This window comes from Xyrauchen texanus, chromosome 28, assembly GCF_025860055.1.
Source record: "Xyrauchen texanus isolate HMW12.3.18 chromosome 28, RBS_HiC_50CHRs, whole genome shotgun sequence".
NCBI lineage: Eukaryota > Metazoa > Chordata > Actinopteri > Cypriniformes > Catostomidae > Xyrauchen > Xyrauchen texanus.
Genome location: NC_068303.1, coordinates 6,795,228 through 6,821,376, shown reverse-complemented (window position 1 = coordinate 6,821,376; position 26,149 = coordinate 6,795,228). Strand labels below are relative to the sequence as shown.

The window sequence follows — 26,149 nt, the reverse complement described above, 5'->3', positions numbered from 1 at the left end:
ACGTTCAGTTCAAATATTGAGATTTATTTGTATAACAATAATGGGAATATCATAAACTTCAGGGGATACAAGCCAAAACAAACAATGTTTTCGAGAGGGAAAATGATAACTAATTGAAACAAAAGAAACACATTCCCCGGTCTCCCTCTCCATGAATTTACAGAAAACACTTATATCTGCACCTGCCTCCCCAATAAATTTCCCAATATAATAAACAAATCTAACAAAAGGTAACCAAATTATAACAGGTAAACAAGATAAGAATATAGTTCGCCAACAACAGACTAACACTAGACACCAGAGACGAAACTCCTGTGAAGGATAACGCTCAACTCTATTCTTGCGGTCACTTGCAATGCATCCTCTCTATGCAGCTTACAACCGATGCTGCCAATGCGTGCTTCTCTTCTCTCCTTCTGCCTTTTTATGTGAGCCACAGTCCTCTTAGCGGCCAATCACAGCAGGCAGGACTCCACAATGGTAACTGGAAACAGATGGCAGTAATTAGTACCTGCTCAGAGGAAAGTGGGAGAGTCAAAATGAAAAAATGACAAATAGAACACGCCCAAATAGTGACAATTCACACGCCACAAACACAGATGTAAATAAATACATCCAGGGATGTAACAATGCCAAATAATGAGATGCATTATTTAAGATGATCATAAAAGCTCAGGTTGCAACTTGTTTTGGGAAACTTGGCCTATATTAATTGTATTTTTGTAAAAAAATATATATATATACACATTAATTTATTCCCACTTATCATATGTAAGGTCACAAAGGTACTGGTGCCTATCCGAATAACATGTAATTTTTTCTGCAAAATCATAAGGATTTATACAACTTTCCTAAATTTGGCTAATTCGTATGATATCGTATGACTGCGCTGTTTCCATCTAATAACAGCTTCCTGTCATGTTTACACACTACTGATCAGTTTAGATAAGGGGTTTGTGTTGGGGCACACAAAACTCCAGGCATTTGCACGTGATGAAATCGCACACATTCGTACGAGCGGATGAATTCATATGAAAGTCAACTCGTAATATATGTACGGATTTTCATGATACTGGGTTGTTTTTATCTAACATTAGAACAGCTGAAAATGAGCTTTGACTTTTACAAATGAAGATGATGGCAAATGTCTCTGCTAGTAATTCAAAATATGTTAGCCTAGATAAGATTATTTGAATGTTTATTAAGTTTGTTTACGTGTGATGAGACGGATGCATTGCGCTGCAATAGATGTGTTTCTCTCTACTTCAGACTTCGGGGTTATCCTGATGCACAAAGGCACATGGGATGATCTCTATGCCCTACTCACTTCAAAGACTTTACCATCCACTGTGACCGCAGTGTAGGGTTGAAAGATGTGGAGCTCCAAAATAACAGCCATTTGGAAGTCACATTTTAAGCCATTTTTATTGAAAATTGAGTTTGAAGCTTTCTATTTTGATTGTTCTTCCTCCCATTGGAGGCTGATTTATCCCGTTTGGGAATCAGCCAAAACTGCCACATGTACATTAATCATGTTTACATATATTTAAAAAAAAATGTTAGAAGTCTTCACAGAATGAAACATGCATATGGAATAAAATATATAGAAGCCTCAGCGAAGTCAAATGATGTCCACAAAGCAAACTAACGGGTAAAGAGCTGTAGTTTCAACCATTTAATTTTGTAATGCTGTTTGAGAATGTTCGTTTGAACTAAGGTTTCGGGAAACACCAAAACATTGAACTATGTTGGTAATGATGGAACTTACGACAACAGTGCTTTTGGGAAATGCACCCTACTGAATAGTCTAGAGGAACACATGACAAGGTGTTTCTACATGAAACATGTTGCATTTAGTGTTACAGTGTCTAAGTTCCACATTGGGTCTTTAAGCTCTCTTCAAGTCAAGCTTAAAGGACTCACATGCATGATTATATAATAATATTTAGAATTTTTTTTGATCACCTCTCAATTTCTCCTACTCTTGTTTTTGCGTACAGCTCATTAATTTATGGATTTCGTCTATTGAGCGTAGCTGAGTGAAACAGCGCAGAAGGAACATTACTTCCACCCAGAACACGTGTCCGAGATTTTGCAATGGCAAAGTAGACATCAGACCCAGTTTTTTTGGTTGCAACGGTGTCAATATTCTACACTTGGATTTTTCAAGATAGAAACAATGATTATCGCTGCCATGTGAATGATTTAAAAATCTGATCGCAAGTTTTTAATTGCAGATGTGAGCACTGAACCATGAGCCTTGTTTCCCAATAGAATTGTAAACCAGGTAATGTGAATCATAAGGGGTTCTCATGTAACCTACATTTTTATATGGAAACTGAACAAACAGAACAGGATATTAAAATGATGGACTGATTGAATTACTCATACGGTCTAAATATGAATAAATCATCTGGTTAGAGTTCAGTTTACTGTGTACTTGTAGTATTACTGCCATTATGCATCATGCAGTCTGTTTCTGCATTGTTAAAAGACTGTACTGTATGTGAGCCGATTTGAACCAGCCATTGGAGGAAGAAAGAAGAGGAGGAGGATGAAGAGATGGAGAGAACGAATCTCTCATTGCACACTCTCAATCTAATCTCCTCTGTTAACCATATTTTAATTATTTATGAAGGTATATTTCAGTTTTAAACTGCATGGTCACATTACTCAAGTCTATAATAATTTATGTTATTAGTAATAAGAATCAAGTTAGACTAATAATAGTTGTTATAATAATAATAATAATAATAATAATAATAATACATCAAATAGATATAAAAATTGATGAATAGATCAAATAAAATCAGAGAACATAAAAATGTCAATGGCTGGGTTTCCCGATAATGTTGCAACTTATGTTTTTACAATCATCTTAACTAACTTTGCTCATTGTTTTACGATAGAGTTATGCCTGTTTCCCAAACCAGTCCAGCACATGTATTGCTCATTATAAAGTAAAACTTAATAAACTTCATGAGCTGTCTGGTCCAACGCTGAAACCTTGGCCAATATGTTCAGGAGTTTGTCTTCTCAACATGACAATAATACAGAATTAATGACACGCTTAGAAATTATAAGTAAACTTGTTGAGATGCTGTAAGTTAATGACAATCACAACATTTAATTAAATAAAATATGGTAAAACAGTATTTTAGATTGATGCTCATCTTTATAGAGATTAATGATAGAAATGCACGTATGTGAACGCACACAACGCGAATCCTAATAAGTCTCTAATGTAGCCAAATGTTTGTTTGATAAGTTTTGAATCAGTAAATATAAAGCCTGGTTAAGGACTTTTTGTCAGTTAGTGATCATTGTCCCTTCATTTTCCTGTGTATTTGTCTTCTGGATTTTGTAAAATAATTTGGTAATGTTCTAAAATAATTTTATCAAATTTTATTACTAAATATTAAGCCTAATATTTGGATATATTAACAGGCCTACCCTCCATTTGATAAAAGTATCGCCGCAGAGATTAAGTACTACTTTAGTGATACTAACGTTCGAGTGCCTCGGGAAACCCAGCCATGGACAAATAAATAAAAAATCTTCCAATTCAGGGACTGGTCACCATACTAAATTATATGTAATGCCTACCAACAATCAGCGTTTCAAACATCTGAGTTATGTAAGATCCTGGGCAATGTATTGGCAATCTTTTTATAAACATTTTTAAAAGCCAATGCATTCCACATACTGCTGTGCGCTTCACTACAATGTAGATGCATCCGCTCCACGTGGTACTGTGGGTCACGCTGTGTGCAGCTTTGCCACACCTTTTGATAGAGAGTTTGATAGCTGACAGCTAAATAAAACCGACTGTGTGCCTAAGAAGTAGGCCAAGTAATTTTGAGTACAGATGCAAGCGACATCAATAGGCTATTTCTTAAACAGACAACTAATATTCCTCTGGCACACGCAGAAGAATGTTGTCACAAAGCCTTGTCTATAGACCCTTCCCTGACTAGTCCGGCTTGTGTCACAGGCATTCCTTAGTCTGGTTGTTTGATGAGAGAGAGATAATATGTAGCTGCAATACCAGTTGAGCAACAGTGGATGATTATTCTGTTGCATGGCATTAAGGAACTGATGATGACGTGGGTTGACCAATCAGTGGAAAAGTGTTTCTTGCCCACCCACATATGCAAATCAAATATCTATCTATTTTCTACACTCAAACAATTTTGAAAAACAAACTATCAAAACGTACACAGCTGTTCTCTCTACCTGCAGCTTTGGTCTTCAGCAGTAAACACCTGATCGCATTGCACCACCGACTGGTGAGGACGAATAGCATCAGATGGCGATTGTGGATCTGTAATCTGCTGCTTTTCCTGCAGTTCCCAGATGTGGAAGATTGATTTTCTAACAGAATTTGAACCACTGAATTTGAGGAAGTGAATTTTGTTAAGCGAAATATATTTTTCTTGTAGAATGCATTTATGTTTTCGATTAGAGCAATTCAACATGCTTTTATGCTTCAAAGACTTAAGACATGATTATGACACCCCTGTTCATTCATTGTAATATTCATATGTTTACTTTTAGTTTTTAAGTTCCAGAAAATTCTGAACTCTACTTATTAACTCTACTTTTTTAAAAAAAATTAAAAACCGTTCAGTAATGGCAGTTGCTTGTGGCGCCTCTGTGCATGGAGAACTAGTGCTTTTGCCCATCTGGTTGACAGCTGTTACACACGGTAGCAGTTTGCTGCCTTTTAATCTTGTCATAGAATGATGCTTCTACTTTCAGTTTGTATTATTTTGTTAAAACACTGCGTGGGTGTATATTTAGGCTGCTCATTCATTTAGGCTGTTAACAATGTCCGGCACACCATTGATTTGTCTGCTGCGTGTGTTAATGTGTGCATGCATCCGGCTGTGGGATGCTGTTTTTGTTTGACTTTCTTAGTAGCTCAGGTGTTATGTAATCGTGTGTTATAGAAGGTGTGTAGGTGGTTCTAAATGGCGTGTTTGTCTTAGACTGTTTGGAGAATGTTGCCATGGATAGTGTTTACTATGTCATCTATTGAAAAGATTTCTTTTTCCAGCAGATTCCCTGGGTCTAACCTTGTTCCCTGCTCCCCCTGCCCCTCTTTTTTTTTTTTTTTTTTGGTTTCTCTTCTTGTCCTTCAGGAGTGTCCCAGAGGCGAACTTTGAACTTCACGGGGACATTCACAGTGGCTCTGCACTCCCTACAAGCAAGGTGTTGTATCTGCCAGGCCTTTTCAGATCTGTGTGTGTGTTTGCATGTGATGAGATGTATCTCAAATGAGGAATACTTGATGGTTTCAGAGCTCAGGGAAGCTGGAGATGGAACGTTCAGGAAATGGTAGTGAAAGAGGTCTGGTTAAACCCATGATCAGAGGAGAACAGCAGGAATTCAGCAAACATGACGGAAGGTAAGCTCTGTGTGCTTACTGTAGTAGGGCCATAGTGATGCTTGCATGGAATCTGCACCCAGAAATTTTTAATGCCAGCTTTTACAATAAGTTGTTTTCTTTTTTCACATAATGCTTTGTGCAATCAATTAGTGTGTATTGTTCCGCTCACCCCTGTCTAACATTTTTTATCTTATAAAAATACAACTTGAAATGACATTCGTAACACTTGTGGTGATTTCCATGTGCAGCAGATCATTAGAAATATTGAAATAATTTTTTTCCATCAGGATTTCAATTGTTTGAAATGTAGCCTTTTAATGAAAGATTATGAAAATAAACCTTTTTGCAACATGGGATGTGTACTGAAATAAAAAATCTAATAAAATACTTTTTAAATTATTATTATTATTATTATTATTATTATTATAATAAAAATAAATAATAAGTTTATATATTTCAAAAAATGTTTTTATAAACTTGTTTTATATGTATTTATGTATGTGTGTGTGTGTGTGTATATATATATATATATATATGTATATATATGTATATATGTATATGTGTAATTTTCAAAATAAACAACCTCTGATATACTTGAACAGGATTTTTAAAGGATTAAAGGTTCACTGATTTCAGGACCATGGCAGTTGAAAGTGACTCATTTTAAAGCTTAAAAAGGACCCCAAAGTGTCAAAAAAGTAGTCTATGTGACTCATATGTCATATTCCAAGTCTTCTGAATCTGTTCGATAGATATAGGCAAGAAACAATCTAAAATATATATCATTTTTTGCCTTTTATATTCGACTATGAAAGCAGTGTTTTTGCACTCACTTTTTACCCATGAACGTGCAAAGGATATGGTGCAAGTCAAGATTTTTCCTGTAAAATTTCAGATCACCAAAACTTTTGGTACACCATCAGAAGACTTGGAATGTAATACATGAGTCATATACACTGCCTTGACCGTTTTGGGTCCCTTTTTAAGCTAAAAAGTGAGTCACTATCAAGTATCAACTGCCATTGTATTGAAATCAGTAAACTTAACATTCTTCTTTTAGTGTTTTGCAGAATAAAGACATAATGGTTTGGAACGACATGAGGGCATGAGTAAATGATGACAGAAATTTTCTTTAATTTCCTTTAAGAATTAAGTTGGCGAAATTGTGAGCCCATGTTTTCATTAGATCCATTCCACACAATAAGTGCAGAAAATGGAAAGTGTGCCAATCCACTGTAAGTCTAAAGGATGACACATTTAGACCACACAGCACCATTTGCTGTATTCTGTCTTCAGTAACAGCAGGTTTTGTGTCTGTCAGCTATCAGTCAATGAGGGTCTCTGTGGAGTCAGTGCAGGGAGCAGGTCTCTATATGTAACATGAACCTGAGATACCCAAGCCTGCTGCTCACCTGCCTGCAGTCTCATCATCAATTATCCAGTGTGATGAGAGCACACATACACTCACACATACACATCACAGTTTGGCGTCTCTGGCAGGATGTTGTATGGCAGGACAGGAGCGGGGTCTCTGGAGCGATGGGCGTCAGTAGACAGCGGTGTCAATCTGTCCTATCTTAACTGGTTCATCGAGTGTCAATTTTTTCTCCATAGGTCCCAGGATGGACCCGAGCTCACGCTGCCAGCCAGCATCGAGTTCAGGGAAAATTGTGAGTGCCACATCTGTCCCATTGTGAAACTGATTGATTTGTGCTGGTTCAATTTCTGTTTGTGCAATCGAACATTAACTGGGTCATGGGTCACGTGCAGTGTCTGCTGTGTGGCTGCTGCTTTTTAACTTTCAGTTTGTGCAAATATTTTGCCATAATATTTTCTCTTGTGTCATTTGCAGATACAACAAAGTATTTCTGCTTGACTTTTTTTTTAATTTTTTAATTTATTTAATTTTTTTTACCATTGGTTGTCCCTGTTGTAACGCAAGAAAGCAGCTAATTATAGAAATCATTAATGGTTTGCCTTTTCCAGGGACAGATTACTGACTGGGCCAATGGGGCCAGTGCCTAGGGGGTACTGGGATTTAACGTTGCAAGATCAAGTTTGGTTATCCCCCTCTCAAACCCTTTTGGGCATGAGCAACGACCCCCCCCCCCACAGGGTCTTTGCAAGTCATAATCCATCCCTGACCATTTCATAGATCAATGCATGGAAAGTATTAACTACTTGAACACTAGTTTGGTCAGTGCTTTTCATGTCTTAATTTTCATTTACTGGGAGTTTCAGTAAAACAATCATCCAAAAATTAAGTCTTTTTAGACAAAAGAATAGGTTACAATTGTTTTACCATACCTCTAGGTTGCAGGAGTGAGTTTCAAGATACTCTAAAATCAAAAGAAAGTTATAATGTTAAAGATAATTATTATTACCGTACTCAAGCATCACTTTGCCAAAATTGCTATTCCTGTAATGAAAATGATCTTGTGTAAACACAGCATGAAACCTGTCAAGAAAATGTCCTGTTATATATAATTTCAAAATAAACGTATAAGAAATTATATTTTGCCTATAGAAAATAAAGCCTGTTTTAGGGCCATTAAGATTTTTTGTATTGTGACAGTTACACACAAAAACATGACTGTGTTATTGTAATGAGCAAAAATTGAGGTTCCAGTGAATATTAACATTAAAATACTAACTTTTATAGTACTTTGAAAAGTATAACCACAAGACATAAAGGATATGTGAGTAAAAATTATTGTAGTGTGATAAAATCGGTTAGTAACCTTTTCTGTGTAAAGTCAACTTCATTACCATGACGATGTCAACAAACCCTAAAATGACTGTAAAAATTACAATTTATACAACTTAACATCTCAAATAATACACAAGTTTTAACAGAAGGAATAATTCAAGTGCTTTTATCAAATTAAAAGCTTTACATGTCTACCTTTTTAAACCCTCACTTTCATTGTCCCCATTCATTCTATTGTAAATGCCACACTGTAACCTCGGTTTTTGCTTTTTTTTGTTTAAATAAAAGGAGGGACAAGTTGAAACAAATTTTTGTTGCGATCAACATTATGCCACAAATACTGTGAATTGAGCTTAACTTGTATTGAACCTGGAACATATTCTTTTAAATGTAGGATTCATTGTCTTTATGTAAAACGTAATTCTCTATTTTTTTCTCTCATATTAAATTTAAGGTTAAATATTTTATGGTTAAATATGACCAGGACATTTTCATGACAAGTTTTGTGAGAGTCGAACCCTATAAATATTTTGGGTTTTAAATGTAATGAGGTTTATCCCAACAATGCTCTATCCCATGATTTTCTCCTGCAGCCGAGGATGCCTTCCTGTCCGCCATCATAAACTACACCAACAGCTCCACAGTGCACTTCAAACTGTCCCCCACCTACGTGCTGTACATGACCTGCCGTTACGTCATGTCCAGTCAGTACCGGCCCGACATCAGCCCCTCAGAACGCACGCACAAGGTTATCGCTATCATCAACAAGATGGTGAGCATGATGGAAGGAGTTATCCAGGTGAGTGTTGGACATTTTTACTTCAATTCTTCCTAGAATTAGAATGAGCTTCTCACTATCATCTTTTGATGTGTTAGGCCTGTTTCAGATATACTGCATCTGCACAGTGTGAACATTACAGCTGAGTTTTCACACTGACTACGTTCTGCTGTGCAAACAGAGCTGCGGCACTATACAGAAAATACTGATTTCCCATTTTTAATGAATTCTAAAATGTTATTGTGAGTGGCCCTTTGATAATTATTACGATCTTGAATGTCATGTACGAATGGGTGATGTATATAATATTTATGATCTACTTGCAATGATTTGGCTGGCCATATAAAATTAAGTGACATTTAAGTTAAGACCAGTTTTGTAATAGTTCCTTTTCTCGTCACCTGCAAGTATGAGTGCGTTGCACTAAGTGCACTAAGGTTTGTTTTTTTTTTTTACATTTAACATTAATGTAAGGTAATTTTTTTTTAAAAGTATTAAATTTAAATTGTATTTTAAAAATAAATATAATGATCTACACTCACATTGAAATACATATGCAACAACACTTATAACATACAGATTTAGCCTAAACATACTTCACTCATGTATGCAAACGCAGAAGCGAGTGATTTGCCAACACTTAGTCCCGTTGTACATACATTACTTGTGGTCTTGCATTGCTCTGGCGGGTACAAACCTTGGACCACAAAGGGAGTTTTTTAGGTGCCAAGAAACCAGATGTTGTGGAATCAACTTGTTGACAGTTAAGGAGTGTGGATTTGTATTTGCTAAAAAGACAATAAAAATATATTTGTATAATCTAACTTGTTTGGCAAGACTCCTCAAATTGATGCTCCGCCTTGGCCATTGTTGATTGAAAAAAAGTTATTAGGTTATGAATTGCGCTGTGACGCATTTCACAACACGTTAAATCAAGCTTGCTTAGCAAGATGCGTCTGCATTCACGTACTTGTGTGGATTATGTTTGGGCCTTCACTCTTCGAAGATGCAGGTTGTGTGAAATAGGCCTGATTATTGTTTGTTTGGGAGTTAGGTGTAGCAATGTGTCCCTGTAGCTCTGATTTAGCACTGTGTGTGTAGTTACATTATACATTCTTGTTAGTTGTAGCGTTAAAGCTTGTTTCAGTCTGCTTACATCAATTCAGGTCATTGCCTCAACAAACAGTGTCTAAACTACTGCACTCCCGTGTGTGTGTGTGTGTGTGTGTGTGTGTACACCTTGATTTACCTACATTCATGCACAATGTTTTCCTAGCAGCGCTCTGTTCAGCACCCTCTTGACAGCCTTACTGTTCTCAAATGAGGCCCACATGCTCTTGGTTTATTTACCATTCTTATTTGGTCAGGGTGTGCGGTTCTTTTGTGTGGCCCACCCAGGTGTTCAAAGCTATATCTCATACACTAACAACAATGATCAAACACAAATAGTGGAGTTTAATACATCTGTCTTATCCTTAACATGGTAACAAGAGTTTAGAGGAAGTTCAGCATTTCAAATTTGCTTCACCCTGAGGCATGAGGTTTACAGACTATTGTTCATATGAACTGTTGCAGTATGTCTCTTTAAGAGAATATATAAGCCCAAAACAAATTTTTGAGGCCCAAACCTTGAAATGTGTACTTGAAGATGGAGGGAATGGATTTATAAAGCCTGGTTTTAGAGGCATTTTAAATAGAAAAACATTAGGATATTCCTCTCATTCCACTTTAAATGGATTGATGGCTGCTGGAAATGTGGCCTGACTTTTTTCAAATATTGATGGTGCTGTTTTTTTACATCAGTAATGTCCTGACTATACTTTGTGATCAGTTGAATGCCACTTTGGTGAATTAAAGTAACAATTTCCGTCCGAAACAGCAAAATCTGTACATTATTCAAAACCTTTGGCCGCCAATGTATATATGTATATTCACAATCACCGGCCACTTTATTAGGTAAACCTGTACATCTACTTATTCATGTGATTATCTAATCAGCCAATCGTGTGGCGGCACTGTAATGTATAAAATCATACAGATATGGGTCAGGTGCTTCAGTTAATGTTCACATCAACCATCAGAATGGGAAAAAAATGTGATATCAGTGGTTTAGACCAGTGGTTCCCAACCTTTTTCCTTGGGGGCCCCCCCCTATGGACATATTTAACAATCCGTGACCCCTCCCCCATATATATATATATATATATATATATATATATATATATATATATATATATATATATATATATATATATATATATATATATATATATATATATATATATATATATATATATATACATTAATGCTATGCACATAAACACACACACACACACTGTATATAGTAACTAAATTTAGTTTTAAGTTTTTAATGACATTTTATTACATGAATACACAGGAAATGTTCCTTTCAACTTCAAATGTTTCCTTTTAACCTAATATTTTCATTTTTACACAACTAGTAAAACACAGTTGTTTCTCTTTTTTTTCAGGATTTTGTGTATAAACATAGAATACTGAATGTTATGACGTAATGTTAGATATGCACGGTAGAATGCTGTATGTAGCCTACTTATATGCATGCATGCACAGATCCTTGTTTTTTACAAAGCTAATCATAATGTCTTTTCATCTTGCTTGGTTTCATGCTGTCGTTTGCCAGTTTTTCACCACAAAAGACACATTCTGTCCGAGACTTGTCTTGGCCTTCAATAAAACCAAAATGTATGTAGGTTTTGTCATAGTGTCTTAACTTTTTCTTTGCCTCTGAAGAATCACCGCATTTACGTTTCTCTGCCATTTTCCTTTTGATTTTGCCGTTACTATGACAACAAGCACATTGGGCAAGTGACTGTGTGCGCGCAAAATTTAAATAATTATTTTATATAAGAGATAATTTTTGACTGCCTTATCTTGGCATTGTAAGCATATGATTTTTTTTTTTTTAAATTTGAAAAAATATTTTTATATAAAATTATTAGTGTAACATTTTATGCATCTTTATTCACCTCAAAGCATATCCACTCCCGCGCCCCCCCCCGGACCCCAGGTTGGGAACCAATGGTTTAGACCGTGGCATGATTGTTGGTGCCAGATGGGCTGGTTTTAGTATTTGTGTAACTGCTGATCTCCTGGGATTTTTACACTCAACAGTGTAAAGAGAATGGTGCGAAAAACAAAAAACTTCCAGCGGGTAGCAGCTCTGTGGATGAAAACGCCTTGTTGATGAGAGAGGTCAGTGGAGAATGACCAGACTGGTTCGAACTGACAGAAAGGCTACGGTAACTCAGAACAACCCTTTGTACAATTGTATTGAGCAGAATGGCATCTCAGAATGTACAACATGTCGAACCTTGATGGGCTACAACAGCAGAAGACCACATTGTGTTCCATTTCTGTCAGCCAAGAACAGAAAACTGAGGCTGCAGTGGGCCTACCATTTGTGTACCTCAGCAGAGTTCCAGATTTGTCAGATCAGGTATTGTTTTTCAATCATCTACTGTCCAGTTTTGGTGAGCCTGTGTCCATTGCAGCCTCAGTTTCCTGTTCTAAGCCTCAATGTTCGACGTGTTGTGTGTTCAGAAATGCTTTTTTGCATAGGACTGTTGTAACACATGTTTATTTGAGTTACTGTCACCTTCCTGTCAGCTTGGACTAGTCTGACCATTCTCCTTTGACCTCTGTCATTATCAAACCATACCACTCGCTGGATGTTTTTAGTTTTTCGCACCATTCTTTTTACAATCTAGAGCAGGGGTAATCAATAGGCGGATTTCAGATTGGAGGACATTTCAAACCTAACACAACTAAAATAAACTTGTCTCAGCTAGAGGTTAAACGTGATCTGCTCAGCAAAAGATTTCAGAAACTTTGCTGAAATATTCATCACCTTGTGTGCTAGATGATGTCCATTCACTGAATGTGTGTATGTGTTTGTATGTACGTACATGTTTACATACCTGTTAAATCTGTCCATGCCATGGCTGTTGTTGACAGTCTCTCTCTTTGTCCTGTCGGATGTCTGTCCTCCCCTCTCCCCCTCCTCTCCCCCCCACACCTACTATTCTACAGGAAATTCCTGAAGGTGAACAGGTAGGAGTCCGCACTGCTAGGGAGGCATCTCATTCTTTCTCGCTCTCTCTATCTCTCTCTCTCTCTCTCTCCTGTCTGTCTTTTACTCATTCAGCTTTTGCTTAGTCTTCCATGACTCTTTTACCCCCCCCATAACAGAAACCAAGCCAACCAAGTAATCCCTCCATCCTACAGCTGGACTCTAAAAGCAAATGATCATAACCCTCATTACAGCTGAACCTGGAACATGTGATACTAAAAACTGCAGATATGATCTCTTATTGCAGCAACATTTTAATTCTGGCATCCATTTTTACCTCTGCTTTCTGCACTTCAGTGTGGATGAGAGACTACCCCATGTTTCCTTTACTTTGTTTTTGAACTTTAATTTATTTGATGTCTGTGGTTAACATCATTCTTTTGTATATATTCTGTCGCAAGTATGACATAGGACTGGGCGATACATATTGAATTTACATGGTTTTGCTGGCAAAATATATTGCAATGATTTTAATGTTTTTTCAGTCTTAAGACTAGTTTTGCGATCCTTTTTGTTTCGCGACTCGCAAGAAAGTTTTAATAGCATCTCTGATTTAAACTTCAGTGGCAAAAATGTTGTTAGAGTTTGTTAATTGTATTTATTTCTGTGAATTAATCTCTCTGTTTCAATGAATTGATTCGTAACTGATTCATTGATTATTTTGCGTTATCAGTCGAAATTGTTTACTGAAATATCTAAGTGGAATGTTTCAGATATTCACATTTTTAGTATGAGAGAATTAAGACTGATGTTTTAATAGCATTTGTGATTTTAAACTTCGATAGCAAAAACAGCTTTGGAGTAGTTTGATTCATTTCTATGAATCTGTGCAAACTGTCCGTTTCAATGAATTGACACTTAACTTTGATTCAGCTTATTTACATTTGCCAAAATATGTTAGTAAAAATATATTTAGCTAAATCTTCTCTGTTTTTTTTTAAGGATTGTTGAATTTGTGTATAAAAAATAAAATGCATCCCTATTAAGAAATGTATTGAATATCTTAGAAGCTGACAAATTCAGAGATATCATTTCTTTAACTCTATCGCCCAGCCCTAGTATGATGCATTTGGGAGGGTTGGGGTGGGGTGTTACTGTCGTCGTCATTTGGGATAGACATGTGACACTATACACAGGTGTCCAGTTCATTTGGGTCGAGTCTGGACCATGTGTATCCCCCTCTTTTTTTTATGGATGTGGGTTTCAAAGCAACCAGTCACTGCTGTTACCAGTCAGTCCTATTTACTTCAATTTTGGAGTTTAAGCTAATGCTAACATGCTCTCTGTATCATTTTTTATTTCTGTCTGGACACGGTGACTAGTTGTTGGAGGCAGGTTGGGTTTGACAGAGGGCACAGGTCTATCCCGGGAGTGCTGCTTTCAGTGCTTCTCATGGCTGTAACCCTTCTCTAATTGTTTTGACCTTTGGTGCTTTTGCTTTAGCGATGTCTAACACCTCATCCTGCCCTCTCTGTCTTCTCCGTATGTTGTTGTGTTACAGAAACAGAAGAATATTGCTGGGGCTCTGGCTTTCTGGATGGCCAATGCTTCAGAGCTGTTAAATTTCATCAAGCAGGACAAGGATCTAAGTCGCATCACGCTAGATGCACAGGATGTCCTTGCTCACCTTGTTCAGATGGCTTTCAAGTATGTATTTACATGCACACATGCTACATTCAGAAAAATACATTACCTGACATAATACCATGTCCTAATCAGATGCGACATGACAACATGAAGTTCTAAGCCATGAACCAAACCATCCAGTAAATTGAAAATTGGACAAAATGACTGTATTTAACTTATAATTATTGATTTGAAGGTCTTGACACAATTAGAGACCACATACTGTTGTTATACTTACTATCATTCATAGTGCTTCAGAGCTTGTTTGATGCTCTTTGTTGGCCACGATTCTCTGATTGGTGGATGTTTTTTTTCTTCAGTATCATCAGTAATGAAATTCTGCTTTGAAACAGAATATTTTAAAAGTGAAGTTGAAATAATTTGGACTGCTGGCTTCAACAGAAGCATATACCATCAATTAACAACCTTGAGGCTCACAGTAGATCTGACTTTAACCATGTGCGACCCCACATACACATGCGTGGATGTTGTATTTAGGTTTTGCTATACACAACGCATAATTTAAAATTATTTACACAAACTGAACTCTGTTCAGTTTTCAGTAAAGAGTACAATTTTCAAAAACATTTCAACAGACAGATTCTTGTGACAAAATAACATAGCACCGATCACTGCAGGGATTGTCTTTGGGAGAAACGCCAAAAAACTAAGTCTGGTAAGAAACGTAATTACGTTTTTACATTGAAACCTGTTTGAGTTAAAAGAATAGAGTCTCTAGTTGCATCTGATAAGCCATTTTTAAAATTTGAGCAATTTATCTTGAAACGCCTCGCTGTAAACACAATGTACACTAATGTGTAGTTTAGCACATTCTTTCCTTAGAAATCCTATATTTTTGTTCATTATCACATTAAGAATCAACGGGTTCATCCAAAAGCTGAAAAATTTTGCTTTCAGGTGCATTTTGAACTGTTCTGAGACAAGTGCAGACAGATTGGACAGCACACTGGAGGTCATTCACTAAATAGGGACAAAGGGAGCATCCTATAGCTTTCCTATTTTTTCCCATGTGCATTTACTCCTAAAGTTTCTAGCTGCATATGATGTTTGGTCCACTTAAAATTTTGTCAGACATTGGACAATGGTGATGCATAGATTTAACATTTATAATGTATAATTTTATTTGAACATGGTTGGGAGTGATTGGATGATGCTGGCCATTACATGGAATCAGAATTAATTATGCTAATTTCTGACTGACTGTCTGTAACGTCTCAAAAGCATGAATAACAAACACTTCTGAAAACATAAACAATTTGATTAAAAAAATACTATTTATAGCTTGGGTTTATTGAATTTTCACAACTATGTTGACGTGTTTTTAGGAAAACTATTTGGTCAAGAAAAAAATATATTTTCTTGCATGATTATTAGGTGCGACTAGTTACAAATGAAAATGGAAAATACACAGAGCAGTCACACACGGGTCTTTGCCTATAGAGAAAATTAAGGAGATTTTTACTTCTGGAACCTGACTGTTGCTATACTATTAAATAGCATCACGGTTTTCTCTGTGAACTCAGAGTGTTGCTTGCTAAACGGTATTTGGAAAGTACCTTGAACTTGTCTTGATGTGTATAATCTTGCATGTGAGACAAAAATTGGAATGGATTAAAAATAATAGCTAGACTGCACTGTCTGCACTCTGCTTACATGCTTGTTTAGTCTAGTTGTCAAAAAACAACACTATTCCTGTGTCATATGTAACCCAGTATGAGCCATTTATGTCCGAAAACAATGTTCTATAACAATATAAAATTTTGGCCTGTACGTACAGTGTTCTCGGAACCTTTGTCAGTCTGCAGGAAGTGCTGAAAGTAAGGAATGTTCTGGGTCTGGCTTGTATTGGCCGAGCTGTAGTTTTGTGTGCATGCGAGAAGGGGTACGGTCCTGGGGCCTGTGCTCAGCACAAACAATGCGGTTGGAGCGCCTCTGCTTCTTTTAAGGCACTGGAATGACCAGCTGAAACAACTGTGCTTTTGTGCCTGACGTGTGGTTTGTTAGATGGCCAGGTTTTAGATTTTCTGAGATTCTACAGGAAGTTCCTTTTGGACTCTTAGACTGTTTTGTTGTAGTTAGTTGATATATGGACACTGAATAATGTGTTTTCCTGCAGGTTCCTGGTGCACTGTCTGCAGTCGGATCTGAACAACTACATGCCTGCTTTCCTCGAAGATCCTGATGAACAGAACCCACAAAGACCCAAGATCGGTGAGCAGAGACCAGGTTTCATAAGTTGATTATGTTCACAGTTAAATTAGTTTTTGTCCTGGTAAGCGTTCTGGGTTAATATGTGCCAAGTACATTTTTTGTTTAAAGGGCATAAATGCAGTCAGTGTCCGAGAAGTGCAAAACACAACCAGATCAGCAAAGCAAATTAAATCTTAAAAAACAATGGAAATGAGGCACTGCACAATGGAAATAAGCCACAACACAACGGAAATAAGCCACAACACAACAAAATGAAGCCGCAGCTAAATATATATATTTTTTAAGAAATTTATACTATATTTTAAGTCTGAATGCATGAGAGATTGTCGTCCCTCTGCAAGTCAATACAAGTGTGTACTGAGCGTTTCCCCGGAGTACTGAGTATTAATTCCATAGTGTAGTGGCTAATTTTGTTTTGTTGTGGCTTATTTCCATTGTGTTTTCAGCTGTTATTTGCCTTGCTAATTTGGTTGTGTTGTGCACCCCTCAGGCACCTTACATAAATAATTTGTGTCTTAGGGGCAAGTGAGAATTACAGTTGTAAAAGTCCTTGGTCCACCTTGTGGTGGTTTTGAAACACTGCACCAAAGCCACCATACACATGTCCTTAAAACATATTAAAAATTTGAGGCCTTAAAAGTCATAAGCATCTTAAATATATATATATATATAAAAAAGAAAAAAATTCTTAATCATTGTTTGCTGAGGTCTTATATTTTGGGGATAGAAAGATAGGGGACAATTAACTGCACACTCATTTAAAATAAAGTATAAATTGTGGTATGGCCTAGTGCAATATCTAACTGTCGATTAACTGTTGAGAGAAAAAAATGTGTAATACATGATGTGTTTTGAGTTTGTGTGGGTTTGCTCTGGTATGGACAAAGTATTCATTTATTTGCTCTGGTCTTAAGCATAAAATGTCATTTTAAAAACTTTTAAATGAATATTTATGTGAATATATCCGTTGTCTTTGTCAACAAAGATTGTCTAGTAGAGTGACTCTAACCAACTTTAAGACTAGAACAATGACAAAAGTAAAATATGCCCAATTAAAAACATCTTAAAAAAAACAAACACTGATGTTTCAGTGTTGTTACCAAAAACAACACTGAAACATTTAAAGCAAAAGAGGAACTTATGTATTTAAATCAAAGAATGGCAAAATGTTTTAAACAACAGAAATACAGTTGACGTCAGAAGTTTACATACACCTTAGCCAAATACATTTAAACTAAGTTTTTCACAATTCTTGACATTTAATCATAGAAAACATTCCCTGTCTTAGGTCAGTTAGGATCACTTCTTTATTTTAAGAATGTGAAATGTCAGAATAATAGTAGAGAGAATGAATTATGTCAGCTTTTATTTATTTTCAGTGGGTCAGAAGTTTACATATACTTTGTTAGTATTTGTTAACATTGCTTTTAAATTGTTTAACTTGGGTCAAACGTTTTGGGTAGTCTTTCACAAGCTTCTCACAATAAGTTTCTGGAATCTTGGACCATTCCTCCAGACAGAACTGGTGTAACTGAGTAAGGTTTTTGTAGACCTCCATACTCACACATTCTGCCCACATATTTTCTATTGGATTGAAGTCAGGGCTTTGTTATGGCCACTCCAATACCTTGACTTTGTTGTCCTTATGCCATTTTGCCACAACTTTGGAGGTATGCTTGGGGTCATTGTCCATTTGGAAGACCCATTTGTGACCAAGCTTTAACTTCATGGCTGATGTCTTGAGATTTTGATTCAATATATCCACATAATTTTATATCCACTTCCTCATGATGTCATTCATCTATTTTGTGAAGTGCACCAGTCCCTCCTGCAGCAAAGCACCCCCACAACGTGATGCTTCCACCTCCATGCTTCACAGTTGGGATGGTGTTCTTCGGCTTGCAAGCTGCACCCTTTTTCCTCCAAACATAACAATGGTCATTATGGCCAAACAGTTCAAATTTTGTTTCATCAGACCAGAGAAGATCTTTGTCCCCATGTGCACTTGCAAACTGTAGTGTGGCTTTTTATGGTAGTTTTGGAGCAGTGGCTTCCTTGCTGAGTAACCTTTTAGGTTATGTCAATATAGGACTCGTTTTACTGTGGATATAGATACTTGTCTACCCGTTTCCTCCTGCATCTTCACAAGGTCCTTGCTATTGTTCTGGGATTGATTTGCACTTTTTGCACCAAGCTACGTTAATCTCTAGAAGAATGCGTCTCCTTTCGGAGCGGTATGATGCTTGCGTGGTCCCATGGTGTTTATACTTGCATACTATTGTTTGTACAGATGAATGTGGTACCTTCAGGCATTTGGAAATTGCTCACAATTTTATTCTGAGGTCTTTTGAGGTCCATGATGTCAAGCAAAGAGGCACAATGTGAAACAATCTGTAAAGAATTTTTGGAAACATTACTCATGTCATGCACAAAGTATATATCCTAAACAACTTGCCTGTTTAAATAGTTTGCTAATATGAAAACTGTGGAGTGGTTAAACAATTTGATTTAATTACTTCAACCTACGTGTATGTAAACTTCTGACTTCAACTGTACAATGTAAAATTAACAATACAATGTTGAAACACCCAATTAAATAAAACAACTCACATGCAACTCATTTTGAGCAACAAAGAACATGGCTAACAGACCAGAACTGTGAAACATCGAAAGTAACTGTGATGTATGGCTGGTTAACCAAAAACAACTGCTGAAAATCTTAAGCAAGAGATGAATGCCCAGTTAAAGTCAACATTGCAAAAATATCTTTAACTACAGAGAAACTTTCCCAGTTAATTAGAACACATACAAAAATGTCTCAAGTACAATGGTGAAACATTTATAGCAACAGAGAAACGTGGCCAATTAACTACCATAGAACAATGCTGAAACGTCGTAATACAACTAATTAAAGAGATCATATCTACTTGACATGAACTTGCAGTATATATTGTACTACAATGACTGTTTTTTGTTCCACTGCAGAAGACGTCCTGCACACACTAACGGGCGCAATGTCTCTTCTGCGCCGTTGCCGTGTCAATGCGGCCCTCACCATCCAGCTTTTCTCCCAGCTCTTTCACTTCATCAACATGTGGCTCTTTAACAAGCTGGTGACTGAGGCAGACTCTGGCTTGTGCTCGCACTACTGGAGTGCCATACTGCGACAACAACTCAGCCACATCGAGGCGTGGGCTGAGAAACAGGGCCTGGAGCTGGCCGCAGACTGCCACCTCAGCCGCATAGTGCAGGTACCACACACACCTTTATCTTGCCATCTTATTAAGGACCTTGTATTGTTTTTAAATAAAGCTGGTTGTAAATAATAGAAACTAATCCTAACCCTATCCCTAAAAGAAAGCTTTTTGCATTTTTGTAATGCGAAACAAATTGTTGCCTATTTTACGAACCACTTTTGCCTTAAATGTCATCCCCAATATGAAGTCATATTTAACACATTTTAAGGAATATTTTAAATGATTATGTCCCCAAAGTATAACGAGGTTAGAAACATGCAAAAAAAAGCTTGTAAATAGCCTGTGGCATGCACTGTATATATTATATACTGTAAATCTTCAGGAGATATTTGCTCGACTGCACATCCTAGCACAGAATCTTGATCGCAGAAAATAATTGTGCTATTTTTTAGTTAACATTATTTTAAGCAATTCACAGCCCTGATGTATATTCATACAATATGATAGTTTGACCTAGATTGTTTGTGCTGTGAACAAAGGCTGTATCACAGCTGTCCCTCTTGTCTTTTTAAGGCAACAACCCTGCTCACTATGGACAAATATTCCATGCAAGACGTCCAGAACATCAACAACACCTGCTTTAAGCTCAACTCTCTGCAGCTAAACGCTCTGCTGAGCAACTACCACTGCGCTCCTGATGAGCCGTACATTCCTCCTGTAAGTCAGCAGCTCTTTCCTCTTCTTGCTCCATATATCCAAAGAGGGGAAAAAGACTGGTGATGATTGGCATGGCTGGTTCCTTCTCTGACCTGTCTCACTCAGTTTTGGTCTAATGGTGAATGTCCTGTTTGAGATAAACTGAACCAGGTGTTCAACATGTCCACAGTAGCTCTGCTCGTTTCCGTTGACTGCAGGGGTTCATCTAATGTGACTTTGATCATTGATGAAAAATATAGCCATTACCATGAAAGGCATTCCTAACGATGGAAGTACAGAATCAACTACTGTAGTTGGTGGTTGCCTGAACTATTCGGTCTTAAGGACCCCTTGTATAAGTAGGCTGGTTTGGGGTTCACCTGATGCATTTCTTAGAGGGCATTTACAGTACATAAGACATTTTATTGCATTAAAAAATGTTGAGGCAGAATGCAGTAGTCTCTTTATAGCTAGACAAAATGTCTTAAAAATGAAAATCTTTGGCACAACTCTCAAAAAACAGTGCAAGACACAAAGCAACAGCCAAAGACAACTTTTCAGAGAAGATTTTAACATGTGTTTTACAGCTAAAGCACAACACACTGTCACTATGCTTTTTAAAGCACTGCTGCTAGAAATATGAAAAAAACTTTTTGACCTCACTAATCAACTACTTAACTATCATGACCGTCCCTATTCATAACTAACAATGAGTTTCACTACAGTGGAAATGGTTTTCTTATGTAATATAGTAGTCATTTTTCTCTTCCTCCCACAGGAGCTGATCGATCACGTGGTAGCTGTGGCCGAGAACACTGCGGACGAACTGGCCCGAAGCGATGGGCGCGAAGTACAGCTGGAGGAGGACCCTGACCTGCAGCTTCCTTTCCTATTGCCTGAAGACGGCTACTCCTGTGACGTGGTGCGGAACATTCCCAATGGATTTCAGGAGTTCTTAGAGCCACTTTGCCAGAGAGGTACAGACGAAAACAGACCGCTGTGGTTCTAAATGATTTTAATGTGTTTGATTTTAATGATTGTGGTGTGCACAGTAAGTATCAGGTGAATGATGAATCAGAGCATTGGTTGTGCTTGTTTTTTTTAAGACTGACGTAATAGCAGAGAAATGTGGTTTGTGAATGCTCTGTTTGCTGCCATTCCTATCATGATTTGAGAGAGAGACAGGGAGAGACCAGTGGATTTAAACTTCTGTTTTGTAAGTGTAGTGGATGTATTCTGATTCATTGATTCATCAACAGGATTTTGTAGATTGACCCCTCATCCGCACTCTCCTGGAACTTGGACCATCCATTTTGAAGGAGCAAATTGTGACAGCCACTTCTCGACTGAAATTTCAGATCTGGTAAGTTAAAATATTATTGTGATAGGTAGTTAGGTTGGTAGACACGTTAAGAATAGTTAAAAGATGAACACCTTAATTATGGATGGATGGATGGTATTTGCAAAACAGCACCAGCATGGGTCTGAAATCAGTTGCTAGGACATGTTTTAACAACCTTTCATTCCCTTAGATTTTAGCCAAAACCAATTACACCACAGAGGGCAATATTTGACCATAGTGCCCAAGGACTGGCTGTAAATGATATGTTTGTCCACACCCTAAACACACAAAGCCCCTAATTGCTCCAGTTAACCTGTAATTACCCTGTTTTTATTGTTTCTTGTATTTTTTATATAATGTCAATCTGTTTTTTTTTTTCTTTTTTACGTAATAATGTTCTGCCCCACAGTATTCAAAGCTCTAGAGCTCAGAGTGCATTTAAAAACCACAAAGTACCCCACCCTTATATCTCTTTCTTTCACATGTCCCAGTGTTATAAAGGATCAGTGCTTACTGTAAAACTCTGATTTCATTGAATCGGTACCGTTTACCTAGTCAACATGAAATCATAATTGACCCCATTTACTTTTGCATCAGGAAACCTGTCAAGAAAATGTCCTGGACATATATTACTTCGAAATCAAAAGAAATAAATAAGAAATTATATTATGTATACAGAAAATGAAACCTATTTTGAGATATTTTTTACATTGTGACTATTTTCATGATAGTTATGCATGTTTTACCCACCTAATTTTGTATTAATGTAACGTGAAAAATGTTAATAAAATTAGTAGTACTCCCTTAGTACTCTTTCATTTTCGCTGATTTTAATAGATTTTTCTAAAGGAAATGTACATTGTTTTAAAGGAGTTTTAGATATTTATAATGGAAAACAAGCCAAAAAACAACAAAACATATTTTGTTGCAGACTACTCTCTCTCACTTTTTTCCCCACTTCAATCCATCTTTAACTCACAAAAAACAAACTCTCTCTTATTTATAAAGCTGTGTATTGTCAATTTTCTTGATAATAAAAAACACACAGTGACGCATATATTATGAACTAATAAGTTGTGAGCCATCACGTTATAATCTAGCTGCAGCGACCGCGCACACCCAAGAGACAAGCACCTCCGCGATTGTGTGTGCATCAGCCAGGTGCAGTTTCAGTCTCTCCCCCTTAGATGGGGACATTTGCACAGAGGCGCTGACCCCACAGAGCAATTTCAGTTTCAGAGTTTGTGGTTATTTACATGACCAATATATGCAAGTTATTATGCATTAAATATAACTGTGTGTATTCCTTTACGCTCAACACACAAGGTTTGCTTCAGTGAAGTGGCAGCTCTGGCTCAGCTTATTCCACAACGAGAGTGCTTCTGTATTTACTTATGTTGTATTTTTGTATTATATCATACTTTGCGATCTACATCACCTGAAGCTGGTGTGTGTGTGTGTGTGTGTGTGTGTGTGTGTGGTGTGTGTGTGTGTGTGTGTGTAATTATAAATCTATAATAAAAATGCAAAATACATGTAATGCCAGACACTTTTTCAAAAGAGTGCTACAGTGCCCATACACTTTTTCAGCCATCTTGTTTACAGAAGTATTTTTCCCATTAATTTTTTCCTTAGAACTCTTAGAACCATATGAAGGTTTTTATGAAATCGCTAAGTCATTCATTCACAGTGCGTCATAGAAGTTGCCGTTTGTGATTTGATGGTTGGTGGATCGTTTCCCTTCAGGATCGTGGATAGCGCTTTTTTTTTCCACCACAATATTTGCTAATAGACTATTTTTTTTTTCAAAAGAAGTTGAAATAAAGCAGACTGATAGCTTCACCGCAAGAATATGCCATCTATTAACACCCATGGATCTCATCTGGATCTGTCTTTTAAGGTTTTTAAGGTATCATTTAAATTTGTTTTGCCTATGGAGAAATTTAAATTGGATTTTTGCCATCTGTTAGGGAAACCTGTTGGAATGCTCTTAACCTGCTATCCCAGACACACTTTTGAGAGCATGCTTTCACTAAGCAAAGCACTTCTCCTAAGTCATCTCTTTCGATTTTCCTTGTGTAACCAATTATATAGTAATAATAATACCAAAGTCTCCAGGGTTTTTTTTTATACCCATACTATAAGGGTTTATAAACCACCTCTGTTTGAATCAACTCTGTCCCCCACACACCAAGCCATGCTCAAAAATGCGAGCATAGCTGAAGCTCTCTATACAATGCATGCCATGTGCAGCATCTATGCTGTGGGGCTCACTAAAGGAGAGGCCATGGCACAGTACTTCTCTGTGGGAAGCTGGTCTCTTTCTCCCAGGCCCGTGCGTAAGCAAGCCCACTGAGGCCTGACGCACTCTGGAGCCGACGCATGTGGCTTTCATTCTTGACTCGTCTCCAGAGCCCGCCGTTACTCTCCTTGCGGTCGGCTTTACTCTGAGAACCAGCAGCAGAACCTCCCTAATTCTCCCTCCACCACCACCACCACCTCCTCAGTTTGCTCCAGGAACAGTCACTAGACGTAGCTCGCAGAAGCAGGACTAGAGTTAAATACATAGTTGTGAAACACTGTAAAAAAGACAACCAAGGATTTCTTTGTCCCCAAGTAAACTCACCTGCCTTCTTTCTTCATAGCCAATGCGGAAGGATCCAGAAGTTGCGACTGTGACTTTGAAGAAACACAATGGCATGGGCCTCAGTATTGTGGCGGCCAAGGTAAGTGCAGATTATTATTGTATTTTTTTTTTTTTTGTAAAATTAAACAATATTGCTTTCATTGCAATGTTGTGACCTGTTGTTAGAACTTTTTTTGAGCAGATAACTATAAAGTTCACCTAAAAAATGTCAATCTCGCTCACCGTTCATGTTGTTCTAAACCCATGACTTTCTTTCATCCCCGAAACACAAAAGAAGTTAGTCATCGTTAGTTTCCGTTCATTTTCATTACATAATTTTTTTTTATTATTTTTTTTTTCATACATTGAATGGTGACTGAGGCTGTCAGTCCCTTACATCTACATTTGTGTTCCATGAAAGCAAGAAAGTCATAGGGATTTGTAGGTTAACGATAACAGCATTTAAAATTTTAGAGAGCTAACTCTGACGAATAGTGTTGTGAGGATTTTATACCCGATGTTGGTAGCTGCTATAATCTGAATACCATTGCCATGCTGGTCATAACAGACAATACTGTTTCCACAACACTGAGTTCTTTCAAACACAAGGATGTACTTTAATGAGAACTCACTTTGTTTGATTTTGTCACAAGCTCCTCTGTATGCTCAGAAAATTTTCAAATTCAAAATTGAGTCGTAAGCAAATTGTGTCTCTTTCCTCGTTAGTGCCGAATGCTGTTCTAATCCAATACTTTGAGGAAATGCCCTGTGCTTCATCCCCCCTTTAAAAAACAATGTTGTTTTATGTTGAAGTGATGGCACTGTCAAGTAGTTAAGTTACTTAATAAATATATATATATATATATATATATATATATATATATATATATATATATATATATATATATATATATATATATATATATATATATATATATATATATGTATATATATATATATATATATGTATATATATAGAAACATTTCGTGAAGTGTTTCAAAACCTTTGAGTTTAGTCAGGACATTAATAATGTGAAAAATTACTATTACAATTTGAAGGAAAAAATTCTGAACTTCTAATACATTGCAATCAGTTGAATGCTACTTTGGTGAATAAAGGTACCAAAAAATACCATAAGAGTAAATTCTTTTGGCTGCATTTATGTATGCATGTATATAATATAAAGAAAAGCATTCAATAAGTGCCCAACATAGATGTGAACTCCTTCAATACTGTTTAAAAAGCATCCCAGGGTGAAACCTCAAGAAGTTGGTTGAGGAAATGTCAAGAGTACATGTCTGCAAATTATAGTACTACTTTGAAGATGCTAAAATATAACAAGTTTTTATTTATTTTGGATTTTTAGTCCATATAATTCCCATTTCCATTAAATTACCATTAATGTTATTCCATAGTTTTGATGACTTTACTGTTATTC

At 36.8% G+C, this 26,149-nt stretch overlaps 1 protein-coding gene across 16 annotated transcripts in view; it reads left to right on the top strand.

Moving 5' to 3' along the window:
- LOC127621668 (afadin-like) overlaps positions 1 to 26,149 on the top strand; it is a 161,683-nt gene that overhangs the window by 97,627 nt on the left and 37,907 nt on the right. For 10 of the 16 annotated variants that reach the window (XM_052095362.1, XM_052095358.1, XM_052095368.1 and 7 more), the window contains 12 exons: positions 5,145 to 5,214; positions 5,304 to 5,410; positions 7,007 to 7,062; positions 8,696 to 8,901; positions 12,952 to 12,972; positions 14,493 to 14,638; positions 16,755 to 16,849; positions 19,835 to 20,100; positions 20,620 to 20,763; positions 21,521 to 21,719; positions 22,002 to 22,105; positions 24,730 to 24,810. In XM_052095362.1, coding sequence (XP_051951322.1) covers positions 5,145 to 5,214; positions 5,304 to 5,410; positions 7,007 to 7,062; positions 8,696 to 8,901; positions 12,952 to 12,972; positions 14,493 to 14,638; positions 16,755 to 16,849; positions 19,835 to 20,100; positions 20,620 to 20,763; positions 21,521 to 21,719; positions 22,002 to 22,105; positions 24,730 to 24,810 — 1,495 coding nt within the window. The remainder of the gene's footprint in view (positions 1 to 5,144; positions 5,215 to 5,303; positions 5,411 to 7,006; positions 7,063 to 8,695; positions 8,902 to 12,951; positions 12,973 to 14,492; positions 14,639 to 16,754; positions 16,850 to 19,834; positions 20,101 to 20,619; positions 20,764 to 21,520; positions 21,720 to 22,001; positions 22,106 to 24,729; positions 24,811 to 26,149) is intronic. The other 6 variants (XM_052095360.1, XM_052095363.1, XM_052095359.1 and 3 more) reach the window with 1 other exon arrangement.